At 64.9% G+C, this 14345-nt stretch overlaps 1 protein-coding gene across 4 annotated transcripts; it reads right to left on the bottom strand.

Moving 5' to 3' along the window:
* Positions 1-180: 180 nt before the first annotated feature.
* On the bottom strand, positions 181-6527 carry LOC123955154. 4 transcript variants are annotated; one of them, XM_046026840.1, is made up of 2 exons: positions 5280-6527; positions 181-3756 (listed from the first exon to the last, which is right to left on the bottom strand). In XM_046026840.1, the coding sequence occupies exon 2, from the start codon at positions 3656-3658 to the stop codon at positions 2408-2410; it is 1251 nt and encodes a 416-aa protein (XP_045882796.1). In that variant the 5' UTR covers positions 3659-3756; positions 5280-6527; the 3' UTR covers positions 181-2407. The 4 variants fall into 4 exon arrangements, with proteins under 4 accessions (XP_045882796.1, XP_045882799.1, XP_045882797.1 ...); XM_046026843.1 differs by having other exon boundaries at positions 181-3705; XM_046026841.1 differs by having other exon boundaries at positions 5286-6527.
* Between the last annotated feature and the right edge of the window lie 7818 nt (positions 6528-14345).

Raw genomic sequence — 14345 nt, 5'->3', positions numbered from 1 at the left:
CAGCAGAGCGGACCGGACGCCTCCTGGGGAACCGGAGGACGACTCTGGGCCGGAGGCCAAGGGCCCCACAGGCTCAGCCTCCTTGGCCTTCCTGAGCCCACACGATCTGAAAGCCGCTTGGATGTCCCCCAGCCAGAGTAAAAGACCAACAGTCCTAGAAAACGGTTCATTTAGGCATTTTCTCTTTATTGTGCGCACAAGTGTGTTAGTTCATGGCCTTACAAATCATGGCTTTTGAAGGGACAGTACTTCGTTGTCCTCTCTTTTTCGTCTGTCCGCTGTCTCTGGGCCACACAGCGCAGCGCGGTAGGGTGGGGATCGCCATCGCCGCGCGGTTTGCCCGAGGACGGGCCTGTGTGTGCCTGTGGGTGCCCCGCCCGCAGCTAGGCCTTGGCTCGCAAGCCCCCAGGGACCGTCCCCAGACAGAGCAGCAGCTGGCACAGCCTGGAGTGGGCCTGTGAGGGCCGTGTGTGCCCTCTGGGGGTTGGGTCCTGGCCTCGAGTGGGTACGGATGGGGCCGTTGTGTCCGCACCCCACGCCACCACTGTGGGGGCTGGAGGGTCCTATGGCTCCTGGGAGGCTCTCTCTCGGCCTGGGGCCAGACCAGGCACCCTGCCTTGGACATCTCAGATTCCAGGTGCTGGCGCCCCTTGGAGTGGATCCTGGTGCCAAGCACTGCCCCCAGGAAATTTCTGGCACCCAAAGCTCACCCAGTGAGCCCTGGGGCCATGCTCTACTGGGCAGCTACTCTTGTGACCTGGGGTCCTACCTTGTGCCTTTCCTCACACTGTCCCCTTGCCCAGAGCCCCTCCCTTCTCTGTCCCTCAGCCAGCTGCCTCTGGCCAGTCTCCTCCCTGTGCTTTCCTGGGCCCAGGAAAGACGAGAACAGTCCAGCCTCTGTGTTCCATTAACACGTGTTAAGTGTGTCCGGGCTGCTGGGTGGGGACTTTTGGTCCAGCAACAGACCACAGGATCGGCTGTGCTTCCATGAGAGAAGTTGAAATAGAGAAGTCTGTTGCTGGCGGGCCCTGGGGGTGGGGCACGCCTGCCCAGAGAGGCCATGTCAACACAGTGTGGTCACGGCCTGCGCGGACGAGGCAGGATCACAGCTCCCAGGGTCTCTGGGTGATGTGCTCTGGGGCTCCTGAGCTAGGACCGGACTGGTCAGCTCAAACCACAAAGCAGGGTTTTGGTAAGATCCGTGAGGTGGAGTGGGGCACATGAGAAGAGGATCCCTGGAGGCAGGCGCATGGTTGACCATAAGGGCTGCTCAGGGGTCAGTGAGGGACATGCTGTCCTGAGGCTGTGGTCTGGGGCCCACGCTTGCGAGTCAGCAAACCAGCCTGAGCCAAATACTCACCGGAGCGGCACCTGGCCACGGGCCTGAGGCACCAAGGTGGGCCGGGGACATGGGCCCGGCACTGACTTCAAATCTAGTGGGACACGCCCTGCACATTTAGAGACAGAGGAGCCAAGGCTCCGGCAGTGCCCAGGCCACCCCCATTTCCAAAGTCCGGCCCTAGCTCTCTGCTGGAGCCGAGGGACCTCGTGGAGCCCAGCGGACCCTCACATGGGCATGGAGTGTGAGGGTCTCACCCTCACCCAGGGCACAGAGCAGAAGGGGCCGCACCGTGGTGTCCCCTGTTCCGACCCCACAACCAAAACCAGCTCACAGGTTTCATGTTTTTGTCTGCAGACCGCACTCTGTTCTCACGAGCGTCCAGGGTGGGGAGTGACGCCTGCGCTCCCAGCCTTCTGGGTGAGGGGACGAGGTTGGAGAGCGCAGCCGGCTTCAGCCACCTCCTCTGGGAAAGCCAGGCTGGGGACAGGCTGAGGCAGGGAGGGAGCAGAGACCCGGGTCTGACCGGGTGTCCATGCTGAGGACACACTCTGGTCTTCTCGTTCCCAGCCACGGTGGGGCTGCGGCAGGCCCCCCGCAAGCTCCCAGCGTCGATGGCATGAGCACAGGCATGTGTCTGTGACCCGCTGCCGTTGCGCTCGGCCTGGTGTCCCCACACCGCCAGCGTCTGCACGAGTCCCGGGAGGAGGGGCAGGTGTCTGTAACAGCTGCTCGGGGAGAGGGTCACAGGGCGCCGGTGCGTCGGCCCTGGTCCCCCTGGGACGCTCACCCGCCGTGTCGACAGAGGCAGGGCAGGGACGAGCTCTTCCCGGGGAGCTGGCTAGACCCTCAGGGGACCCGCCCCCTAGCCCGCCCTCGGGTCGTCTAGTCTAAGAGCCCCTTCCCAAACGGTCGGGCCGGCCGGGCTGACCGGTCACTCTGCCTTCAGAGCAGCCCATGGGGCCCTCGGGCCAGTGTCCTGACCAGATGTGGGGTCCTGTGTGTGCCTCCTGGGCCTCGGGGAGGCCGTGTCCACAGGGGCAGCCACGCCCCGGAGGCCTCCTGCGGTCACACGGGGTCAGCCCCGAGGCCCCGGGGTCTCCTCAGCCGCAGAGACACAAACTGGCAGAAGCAGAGACCCAGCTCCAGGTGGCCCGGAGCTCCCTGGGTGTCCTCCCAGGCGGGGAAGTGCGCGTGGGCCAGGCAGCAGGCGTAGCCGGACGAGAAGCGCAGGAGGGCCTCCCGGAACAGGGCCTCGCCTTCGGGGGCCTGCAGGAAGACCCGGCGGCAGTCGTCCAGCAGCACGTACACGAAGTAGAGCTTGTTCACGGTGTCGCAGCCCATCAGCAGCGAGTGCGGCGCCAGCAGCACGTTGGCCTCGCCCACCCGCAGCGCCAGCTCCCGCATCTTCTCCCGAGAGAACCTCCGGAACCAGCACAGGGCGTTCACGCCCAGGACGACGAGCAGCGGGCAGAAAAAGCCCGTGGCGGCCACCACGTAGAAGCGCTCGGCCGGCGGGATTCGCTGCAGCCCCAGGATCAGGGGGAGGGTGCACGCCACCATGGAGAGGACGAGCAGGAGGATGCCCAGCGGGACCCTGCAGCCCATGTAGCGGAGGCAGGACCTGGGGGACCGCACGCCGTTCAGGATGCCCAGGGCGTGCTTGTAGACCTCGGGGTCCTCCAGCACCTCCTTCAGGGGGTCAGGGACGACCAGGGTGCTGAAGGACCCCACCTTCCACGAGGGCAGGCTGTCCCTGTTGATGCAGCTCAGGCTCAGCAGGGTCTTCCCGCTGTAGAGGGCGGGGGCCGGGCGCCCGGCGGGCAGGGCGCGCTCCAGGCGGCGGCCGGCGCCGCACAGCAGCTGTCCCAGCTTGCGGAGGAAGCGGCCGTCCGTGGCCTCCAGGTAGGTCAGGTGGCTGAGGTGCAGCGGGACCCGGCAGGGCCGCAGCAGGACGGGGATGACCGGCTTCCTCTCCAGGCAGTAGCCGAAGAGAGACAGGTCGGCCTCCAGGAGGCACCAGCGGCTCTGCACAAAGTCCTGGCTCAGCACCAGCAGCACTTTCTGGCTCTGCTGGATGCACTCGGCCATGTTCTCCAGCACGTTCCGGCCCGGGGTGAAGTCCCGCTCATGCAGGCAGACCCGCAGCCCGGGGAGGTCGGCCTCCAGCCGGCCGATGAGCCCGCGCGTCCACACAGCGTCCACGCTGCTGTAACTCACAAACAGGTGGAACTTCTCGCCCGGCTGCAGAGGGGAGATGGCCAGCGCCGCGCCTTCCTCCCCAGGGCCAGGATCCATGGAAGCCGCCGGGAAATCCATCCCTGGGGAGCTGCCTCCCGTCTCCGGAGAAGGAAACCGCCCTCGGACTGCAAGAGATGGAGACAGACTGACCCGGCGCGTGGACGACAGCAGACGACCTGTGAAGATGGGACCGCGGTCCACGGTCTGCGGCCACCAGCTCAGACAGCCACCGACCACCCGCACTACTTGCCAAACCTGCCAGGAAATGGTCCGTGACAGAGAGTTTTCCCACCCCTCCCCTCCCTTCCAGCTCAGGACACACTGGAGAAAGGCAGCAGCTCCCTTTACCAGTCAAGGACACCCCTCCTGCAGCTTCCTGTCCCGGCTTCTCCATCAGGGCACTGAGCCCCCTTCCCACCGTGACGTCTCCCACTCCCCTGCTTGCCCCTCGGTCTCTGCCATACACACACACACACACACACACACACGTCATGGGACCCCTAATTCAGTAAACTCTGAGGACTCAGCCTTGCTGTTCTCCTCTGGAGGGTTTTCCTTGATGTCCACAAGACATCGGCTTTGAAAGGCCTGGGGCACACGGTGCCTACACCGTCCGTCCTTTCTTTCTCTCCAGCGGCGGCTCATGTGGTCACTGGTCGGGAGGCGCTGCTGTGGACTGGATGTTCGCGTCCCCAGACTCACGTGTGGAAGCCCCGACCCCCAGGTGATGGTATTGGCAGGTGACGAGGGCAGGAGGTGGAGCCCCACGGATGGGGCGAGCGCCCTCGCCCCTCCAGCAGTGAGGACGCAGGGGCAGGCCCCGTGCACAAGCCAGCAGGTGGCCGCCCCAGACCCTGAGCGCACGGCGCCCCGATCCCAGAGCGCCAGTCTCCAGACTGTGGGCAGTGGCCATGTTGCCGGAGCCCCCGGACTGTGGTGCTGTGTTCCGGAGCCCGAGCGGACGAGTCAGTCCTCCTCCGTAAGGCATGCTGCAGGGAAGACCGTCCCACTCTCCGGAACGCGCTAGAACTCCCGCGCAGCGCCGAGCCGCAGTCACTTCCTGCTGCTCTGACTCGTGATCAGAGCACTGAGGTGCTGCTCGGCCATCGGAGTGCTGCCCGCCATGTCAGAGGAGGGGCACCGAGCGCCGTCTCCCCGGGACTCGCGGCTGAGACCCCCCCATGCCCGCGGCTAACGAAGGTGACCCTGTCCGGAAGCTCTGCCCGCTGCAGCCCCGCACGCCCATGTGGCAGCTGGTTTGACGGACAGCGCCACGGGCACACCGTGGGCTGCGATGCCGCTTGTCCAGGCCATCGCCAAGGGAGACCCCATCCCTCCTGGTGAGCGGGAGCCAGAGAGTCGGGAGGACCACCGGCGACCTGCTCCGGGAAGTGCAGGAGGAAGGAGCCCGTCGGCCCACGCCCTGCTTCCACGGGACCCCGTCCCCGCCTGCCCCATCTGGTCGCTGGGAGGGAGGCACCCATGCAGTGGTGATGGGGGGGAAGCATCCCCCAGCCCAGCCCAGCTCAGCGTGGGGCTGGAGCCTTTGCACAAGGCCACAGTGTCCACCTTCCTGCCGGCAAGCCCTGCTGCAGGCCGTCCCCCAAGCCACCCCCCTTCCAGGCGGCACCAGCACCCAAGGACGGCGGCTTTGGAGCACACTGGCTTCCCCAGGCTCCCCCTAGGCCCCCCCCCTCACCGGTACCTGCAAGTGGGTAGTAAGGACGGGCCCTCGTCCAGGAGAAGCGCCTGCTGCGGTCAAGCGCTGTGACTCAGATACTGTCCTGGGCCCCAAGCGCCTGAAGAGTGCGGACTCTGGGCCGGCTGGCTCCTCACCGCACCGTCCTCCTCCTCCTCCTCGTCCTTGTCCTCGGGGAGGCCTGGCAGGCAGCGAGGGACCCTCCCCCAGTGCTGTCCCCAGACAGGAGGAAGTTTGTACCCAATACTTTCTAGAGGCATCTCCGATGAAGCCCACATAGTGGGAAACCGAAAAAAGGAAGCAAATTGAGGAAGGCCCCTCCTGTGGCATGGGGGTGGGCGGACGGGGGCAAGAGGCATAGCCCTTCTGAGAGCAGATTCGGGCTGGGACTCCCGGGTCTGCAGATCTGAGGCTCTTGAATCTGTCTGAAAGCGACACTGGCCAGACCCACCAGGGCTTGCTGGCCGCTGGGCCGGGCCCTCCAGCTGGAAGACGTGAGGGGAAGGACTGGCGGTGCTTCCGTGGCTCCCAGCTGGCTTCACTGGAACAGGTCTGGCCGGGGCAGCGGTGGGGGGCATCCTCTGTGCCCGCCGTGCCGGCTGCACCCTCCAAGAGAGGGTCCCAGATGCTGGGTGCCTCCCCAAACAGCCACGGGAGGCTCAGGTCACCTCCCCGGCTCCCGCCCTCTCAGGCCAAGGGGACAGAGCAGCCTGGGAGCTGCAGCTCCCGACACAGTTTCCCGAAACCCCCCACACTCCATCGCGGCTCCTTCCCCAGTTCCACTCAGAACCCAAGGGGCCATCTCTGTCCCTCCGGGCTCTGCTGCCCCGAGACCTCCTCCCCCTTGAGCCAGGGGTGTGTCCCCAAAGGCTGGGCTCCGGGCTCAGCTGTGATCACTTCACGAATTCACACTCCCGGCTGAGGAGACTCGAGGGCACGGACCCTGTCCTGTGATTGCTGGGAATCCAGCCAACCCAGGGCCCACGCGGCTCTGGAAGCGGGCGGAGCTGGTGACGTTCTGCCGTGACCGCTCTGGAACACAGCCCGGCCGCGTCCCCCAAAGGGCGTGGAGAGAGGGGTCTGCCCTGTGAGGACAGAGCCCTGTGGGACAAGGCCACATGCCCGGCTGATGGAATCCTGCCTGAAATGATGGGACTTCGAGGGACGCACGCGTCCAGCATTGTCCATTTTTGGAGGATAAAGATTTTCTTTTCTTTATTTTTTTTAAGGTTTTTTTTTTTTTTTTTAAATTTGAGGGCGCCTGCGTGGCTCGGTGGGTTAAAGCCTCTGCCTTCTGCTCAGGTCATGATCTCAGGGCAGGGAGCCTGCTTCCCCCCCTCTCTCTGCCTGCCTCTCTGCCTACTTGTGATCTCTGTCTGTCAAATAAATAAATAAAATCTTTTAAAAATATACATTTTTTTTTATTTGAGAGAGACAGAGCAAGCACCCAAGCGGGGGCATAGGGAGAGGGACGGGGAGAGGGACGGGGAGAAGCCAGACTCCCGGAGCCGGCCGCAGTGCTGGGGACCTCAGGGCCCACTGGGCTGGGGGGGGGCGCTCCTGGGCTCGGAGCTCCATCCCTGGACCCTGAGACCATGACCCCAGCCCCATAATCAGCTGAGCCGCTCAGGCGCCCTAGGAATTAGATTTTCACAACTCATCCTCTGAGGGGCTCACCCCTCCCTGCTCACCCTGCCACTCTCCCGCAATCAGATGGACGCCCAGTCCTCACCAGCACCCAGTCCTTGAAGCAAGGGTGGCCTGGGGAGGAGAAGTGTGGGCTGGGGAGGCAGAAGCCTCTGGCCTCCAGGCTTTGGTTCCTTCTTCCGTGGGCAGCCGCTAATGGGGCTCAGATAGGGTTTCCATTGGCAAGGGAGGGAGAGAGGGAGGGAGGAAGGCAGGAGGGAGAAAGGGAGGAAGGAGGAAGGAGGGAAGAAGGAGGAGGCCCACTGCACCCTGACTCGGGGCAAGTCGCTGGGTGTCCAGGAGGAGGGTCTGGACAGGGGAGGGGGAGCTAGGGAGGCGTTGGGGTCCACACAGCACGGCCACGGGCGGGGTGTGGTGGGGGGAGCAAGATGCTTGCACACGTCTCCAGGGAAGGTGACCCTCCCCATCCATGCCCTCCGGGACACTCCCACACCTCCCCTGTCACAGGTCAAGGGTCAAGGCTGCTCATTGCCCCCCATCCGTAGTCAGGGACCCTCTGGGCAGTGCTCAGTTGTCCTTGGGGCCCTGTCAGTGACACGGGCAACTTTGCTCTCATAGCGCATCAATGGCCCGGGACAGGCATGCCTGCCTGAGCGACCCCCTGGCCTGCACCCCGCTCGGTTCAGGCCCCCCAGACCTCAGGGACCCCAGAGAGGGCGCTGCTTTCCTGTCCCACCCGGGCTTCCTCTTCGCAACTCTGTGCCCTGCCCTGGCACTCCGGAAGCTTCCCAGGGACCACGAGGCTCACTTCTCTGTGGGCTGCTCGGCTCCCGACAGGGGACCACCTCCTCCCGGCGGTCACACAGCAGGCCCTCTGCTCCTGTTCCTGGTCCCCTCACAGTCCCCTCACCATCTGACAGCGACTGATTGTCAAAGCCCCTGGAAATGGGAGGCGGTAGGGAGAGGGGAAGGGGGTGGAGCAGGGAGGGGAGAGGGAGGCGAGAGGAAAAGGAGGGTCAGGAGAGGAGTAGGGAGCGGAGAGGGGGGCGCGGGCAGCTGCCTTTGGGGCAGTCACAGGCAAGTTCTTCCCTCCCACAGGCCCTGGGCATCCTGGGCCGTTGCTGGGCTGGAAAGGAAAGCAGAGGGAGGGAGGGAGGGAGGGAGGCAAGAAGGCAGGAAGCGGCTGGAAGGTGGTCATCAGGCTGCTGGCTGGAGTCTGGGTGGCTGCGGCCCCTCAGCTCCCCAGGCCCACGCAGGGACACTGAGGGCCTCTTGCCTGCCCTTCCGGCCAGACCCGGCTCTGGGACTCCCCAGTCCTGAATGCATCTAAGTCCATCAGCCCTTGTGTACCCTGAGCCCAGGAGGGAGAGCCGAGTGTAGACACGACCACGCCCGGGTTCTTGGGTAACCTGGGGGCCCCCTACCCACGTGTGTTAGTGGGGACAGAGTCTGGAAAGCCAGCCTTTGCTCCCAACCCGTGAGGCCAAAATGTGGAGGGCTGGGACGCGAGAGGCAGGGCGCTGCCTCGTCGGGGTGGTCCCGCCCAGCAGCTGGCTGTCCTGTCCCTTTGTGGCCGCACCGTTTCCTAGCCCATGGCTATCAAGCGTCCGAGTTAGGGCTGGATCGGGGGAAGAACAGAAGTCGTAAGGCTCCCGCAACCCTAGCTCTCCCTTACCATACACGTGGCCCTCGGACAGAACCCTAGACTCGGGGGCTCAGCTGGAAAGGGCAGATGCTGCCTCTCGGAGGTCAAGGGCAGGGCTTTGGCCAAGCAAGGTAACAGGACGCTTTGTTCGACCCCAGGCATCTGGGGTTTTGTGGTGGTTGTTCTATCCCATATGTTGCCCACAGTTTAAACGAGCGAGTTGGCCCCGGCACAGGTCGGGGGGGCCCCTCCTTCCCGGGCACTGAGGGAAGTTCAGAGTCAGGTCGGCAGGCAGGGCCCGGCCAGAGGCAGCTACGAAGCCCCCGGGTGGGTCTGTGGTCAGTGGGAGTCGAGGACACAGATGCTTCTGCTGGGACACAGCCTCCTGGGCCCAAAAATGCGTCACCTGTAACGTTACTTACAACATAAGATGGAACATTCCCCACAACGGCCAAAGAGTGGGACCACCCCGGCTGTCCAACGGTGGAGGAAGGGGTCAAACCGCACAATGGAGAGTGGCCTCCGAGGAACTGCGTGCTGTCCGTGCGCCGCACGGCTGAGGCCCGGGAAGCCGCAGGCGGAGGGGTCGGACGCAAAGACACAGCGTGGCCGCTTCCCCTTCCTTGGTCTGCGGAACAGCCCAACGCATGGAGCCCACAGCAGGTTAGCGGTGGCTGCGGGCCGGGGGCCGAGGGGGACAGGGGACGGCAGCCAGCAGGGACGGGCTTTCTTACCAGGACGGGATGGCGACAATCTTCTGGAATTAGAGCACTGTGAAAACACTAACCCCACGAAAACGCACACTTCAAGTGGCAAGTTTGGTGTTCTGTGTATCGTAGTTCAACGAAGACTAACTGAGACGGCCTGGGAAAGAGAGAGCGGAGGCAGCCCACGTGAGAACTCAGGGGTGGCGGGCAGCCTCGGGGTGGCCAGTCAGGGAGGACGTGCCACCCTCTGGAGCTTTGTGTGTTTTCTTCAAATACAGCCAAGCGAGCTCCCGCGTCGCAGCTTGGGACCTGGGCTGTCATTCCCCTCCCCTCCCCACCTGATCTGGAGAACCAGAGTGAGCCAACACCATCCCATGCCTCTCACTCCCCATTCCCTTTGACCTCTCTCTTCTGAGCTGCGTCCTGGCCGCTCCCGGAAGAACAGGCGGTCCCCCTCCTGCTTCCCCATTAAGGCTGGACCAGAAGACCTCAGCCCTGCCATCTCCTCTCTGGACAGTGTCTGGACAGCCACGGGCGTCTCCTGGCTGTGGTGGGACCCCGCCGGCTCCAGCAACTGTCTCCTCCCCTGCCCCTTCACTGCCCGGGCTCCGGCCATGCCAAGCGCTCCATCCCGTGTCACGGCTCTGCCAAGCCTCCCTTCCCTGGGCTGGGCACCCTTCCCCTCTTTGCTTCCAGATCAGTCTCTGCGTGAGGCCCCCACGGGCATCTCACATCCTCCCCAGCAGCGCCCAGCACCTGCCTCCCGGCTCACAGGCTCACCTGGCTGGGCCCCACCAGGTGGGCAGCATCCGGGGCATCTGTGTGTCCAGCCCCAGCGCAACCAGCTGGCCAGCAGCAGACGCGTTTGCGGAGGGAGGGAGAGAGGACCGAGCTCTGCTCAGCCCCGCCCACGACAGGCTCCTCTGCCGTGACTCAGCCCTGGGTCCTGCGTCCGTCCCGGGACTCGGCCCTGCTCCAGCTGCCCCAGAAGGATCCTTGCTTCAAAGGGCTCTGACCTGGGGATGGAAGGGAAGCCCCCCTGCCGGGCAAGAGCCTCTGACGGACCAGGATCCGAGACCGTGCCGGGCACTTCGCTCCACGCCGAGCTGAGCCCCAGACACAGAGAGCCCTGCCGGAGGGAGGGCCTCCTGTCTGCACGGCAGGCTCTGGGGCCTGCCCCCCACCATGGCTCAGACAGGCGCACCCCAGCATTCACTTCCTCTCCTGGGTCAAGGCCGCGGCAGGAGGCTGCCCTCCAGCCCGGTGTCAGACATTTCCTGTCCGGCCGCCACCAGGCAAGGCCTCAAGTTTCTGCAAATGGGGGATCCTGGGCCCTTGGTTCCCTGGTGGTTGGTGGAAAACGTGCTGCCCATAGCCTGGCTAGCTAGGCCAAGGTCATTGGGGTCACTCAGAAGGCCAGATGTCCTTGCCAGCCACAGCCACAGGAACAGAGAGGGCACCGTGTGGTCACAGCCCGGAGTCCCCAACCATGGTCCTGGGGAACAGCAGAGGCCTGAGGCTGAGGGGTCTCTCTCTAGTCCTTCCTCTCGGGGTGTCCTCTCCCAGGATTCACTCCCGAGGTTCAAGGATATCTCTAGCCCCACGGAGGTGCCATGAGTGTGTGCGGCCCCGAGTCCAAGGAGGGGACAAGAAGGGCACCGGCGTGTTCAAGGCTTTCCTCTTCAGGGGCCCCGCGCAGCCCAGATGCGCCCCTAGCTGGTTCTGTCCCAGCCAGACAGCTCAGGTCTGGGCGTGGGTTGAGTCCAAACACCACCTTAGAAAAGCCGGGGACAAGGCTGGAAAACCTGCCAGTCCGGTGCCGGGCCGAGCCGGGCACATCAGCAGCTCCCGGCGCCGCTGCTCCGCCCCTCGCAGCCCACCCAAGGGCCTGTGGGGTCCGCGCCCCTGCGAGCCCCAGCGCCCACGGCCCCGCGCTGGGTCTGCCCCTTCCCACGCATCAGCAAGGGGGAAACACACCGGCCTCGTCGGAAGCTGGGCTGTGCCCCCGAGGGGAGGGCCAGCTCTAGGGGCACCCTCCCCGGGGACAGCACCTTCCTCAGCGGCCGCCTCCACTAACCGCCCTACCTGGCCCCCGCCTAGACCCGGTCCCCACCCCCGCTGTGCCCACGGCTCTCCAGGTGGGGCGGGCCTCCCGCCTGCAGAAACCAGGTCCTGTCCCCACTCCGGCGTGGCCGGCAGACCGCTCTGCCCTCTCTGGGCTCTGTGCCCCCACACGTGGAGATGTGTCCTCAGACTCGGGGCCTGCAGACTCGGGCCAGACAGGGCTCCCAGGGCTCCCGTCCCCAACTCCGGAGCAAAGCCAGGTCGCCTCCCTCTCATGACGCCCCTTCCCCACATGCCCTCGGGAGGTCGAAGGTTAGGGTCGTCTTCAGCTTACCCCAGTGACCGAGGTCAGGTGCGTCCCCGCCGGCCCGCAGGAAGTGTCCTGCTCTCCGGTCCCTTTGCCGAGCGGGAGCCTGGAAGTCAGACCTGACCCTGTGCTCTGCCGCCAGACCCAGAGGAAAAGCTCCCATCTGCTCTGCCCAACCAAATGTTTGCTTTGACCTTCCAGACGGAGAGAAAAGTCTGACGCAGAACAGCACCGCGGAGCTGGGCCGGCGCAGAGTGGCCGTGGGAGCCTACGGGGCCGCGAGAACCCGCGCGCCCGAACCTGCGGGTCTCCGGCTCCCGGCTGCACAGGAGGGCTCCCCGAGGCCACAGCGGCTCGTGGAGTCCCAGGGGAGACTGGCCGCCTTAGGGAACACACATGGTCCTCCTTTCTTCCCCTGCTTGTTCCTGGGAGAGGGTTTGGAAACAGGTGCAGTTTGGCGCCGGCCCCACTGGGCCGCGAGGGGACAGGCAAAGCTGGGCCCCAGGCCTCGCTGCGGCATCAGCTTCAGACCCCCTGCCGCAGCGCGTTATCAAGACAGCAGGTTCGCGGGGCGCCGGGGTGGCTCCGTGGGTGAAACCTCTGCCTTCGGCTCAGGTCACGATCCCGGGGTCCTGGGATCGAGCCCCGCATCAGACTCTCTGCTCTGCGGGGAGCCTGCTCCCCCTCTCTCTCTGCCTGCCTCTCTGTCAAATAAATAAATAAAACCTTTAAAAAAAAAAAGACAGCAGGTTCGTTGCCCAACGTTCTTTCGACGTGATAAAACCGGCTCCCCGTGAGCAAACTCGGGGTGCTGGAGGGCTGTCCCACGGGCGCAGTGGCAGCCACCACAGGACACCAGTAGAACTGGAGTGACGGGTGCAGGAGACCGCATGGGAGAAGACCAGCCCCTTCAGGAGGATCTGCTGGGCCCAGTCCCCGCACCTGTGGCCGCATCTCCATTCCCCGAAAGCAGGATGGCTCCGGCCGCTGAGCAGGGAGGGGCTCAGGTCCTGGGCAAGATAGCACAGGGCCCTCAGCCCAGCCCTCCATGGGGCCAGCGTGGGGAGGAGGGGCCTGACCTGAGAGCCCAGGAGCCCCCAAGCCCCCCCATCTGCGGTCAGCCTTGGAGACGGTACTCTGCCAGCTGAGCAGTGGCCCCCAGGAGCCAAGGAGCTGATGCCTCGCTCCGGGGCCTGGGTTCACCAAAACCCTCCCATTGCCACCTGGCCTGGAGCTGGGCTGGGGCGTTGCTGAGGAAGGGGCTCCCTGGGAGAAAGGGCCTCTCGGTGCGGGAGCTGGATAGCCATCAGGGTAAGAAGCGTGGGGAAAGGAACCAGGGATGGCCAGGTAGCTGCCATGCCTCCATGAGGGGGACGACAGGTCCCAAGGGGGTTAGAAGAAAGGGACACCCCCTCCCTACAGCCAGGGAGACAGCTGGTCGGCCAGCCACTAGCCCAGGCACAGCCACAGCAGAGTGGAAGGGGGCTGCGTTGCACAGGGAGGCAGGTCAGAGCAGCTCTCAGTCACAGCTGCCCCTGACAGATGCTCTAGCAAACCCTGGGCTAGGGGTGTCCCTGGGATGGGGAGTGGCAGGTTCCAGCCCTGCCCTGCTTATGAGCACCTGAGCACCCTTGGATCTGACCGGTGGGCCACCGGCAGTTTCCCCAGGGTCTGGACAGAGAACAGGTGCGTCCAGACCAGCACATTCCCAGGACCCACAACCCTAAACACATCCCTTCATCAGCAGACGGTTGCTGAGCGCTTCCTGGCTCTGTGCCGGGGCGCACCGGGCACACACACACGCACACCCACACTCCCTCTCTACAGGGAGACAGAGAAAAGAGACAGGGATGATCCCGTCAGTGGTCCTAAAGGCTGAGAGGGACCTGGTGGTCGGGGCGACCCCCTGGGAAAGTGACGTGGGGCAGGTTGTGCACGTGAAGGGACCCAAGCGGGCCCGGGTTCCAGGTGAGGGCCTGGCACGTGAGGCGTGAACGGGTGGTCTCACCCCCCTGGAGTGCGGTCACTGTTGGGGGGAGCCAGGGGGCGGGAACCCGAGCACCAGAGACCCAGTGGAGGCCCCTGGTCACATGACACCCTTGCACTCCGGGTCCCAGATTTAGAGGTGCCTGCGGCCCCCCCGGTGCAGTGCCTGGGCACAGTCACGAGGTGGAGGCCAGTGCTCGACCTGAGAGCTACCTCCTGGGGACCTTGTCCAGGGTCCCCCCCCGGGCAGAGGAACAGCCAGGGAGAGAGGCCCCAAACCGCAAGTGGAACCAAGAACCCCACAAGGTCCTGAGGCCACAGGGCTGCAGGGAGGGCAGGTGTGGGTCCGTGGGTGTGGGGGGAGGGCAGAGACACTGCCTGAGGCGCTTCCCAGTGACCTGAACCCGTGTTCTCCGACCCTCAGCTGCAGGAGGAAAAGGAGGGAAAGGAGGAGCCCAAGCGACAGCAGGGGAACAAGGCCCAGGGAAACCGAAGCGAGAAACTCCTACAGGAGGACAATGGGGGTGTCCATGGCATGCAGCCTGGGCGCCAGGCCCAGGAAGAAGGCTCTACTCTTCAGGGCCTCTCCAGAGCTCTCCAGCCCCCACCCGGCTCAGGGGGAGAAGGAGGCATCTGCTGGCCTGTCCGTCCTCATTCGCATGAGGCCAACCAAGGGTGGGCCGCTGATGGAGGACGGCAGTGGGCATCAC

This window comes from Meles meles, chromosome 13, assembly GCF_922984935.1.
Source record: "Meles meles chromosome 13, mMelMel3.1 paternal haplotype, whole genome shotgun sequence".
Taxonomy (NCBI): Eukaryota; Metazoa; Chordata; class Mammalia; order Carnivora; family Mustelidae; genus Meles; species Meles meles.
Note: the sequence above shows the minus strand (reverse complement) of the source record. Positions and strands in the feature narration are given on the sequence as shown.

Coding starts and splice junctions, on each gene's coding strand:
- LOC123955154 (XM_046026840.1), bottom strand. CDS start 3,658: ATGGATTTCCCGGCGGCTTCCATGGATCCTGGCCCTGGGGAGGAAGGC.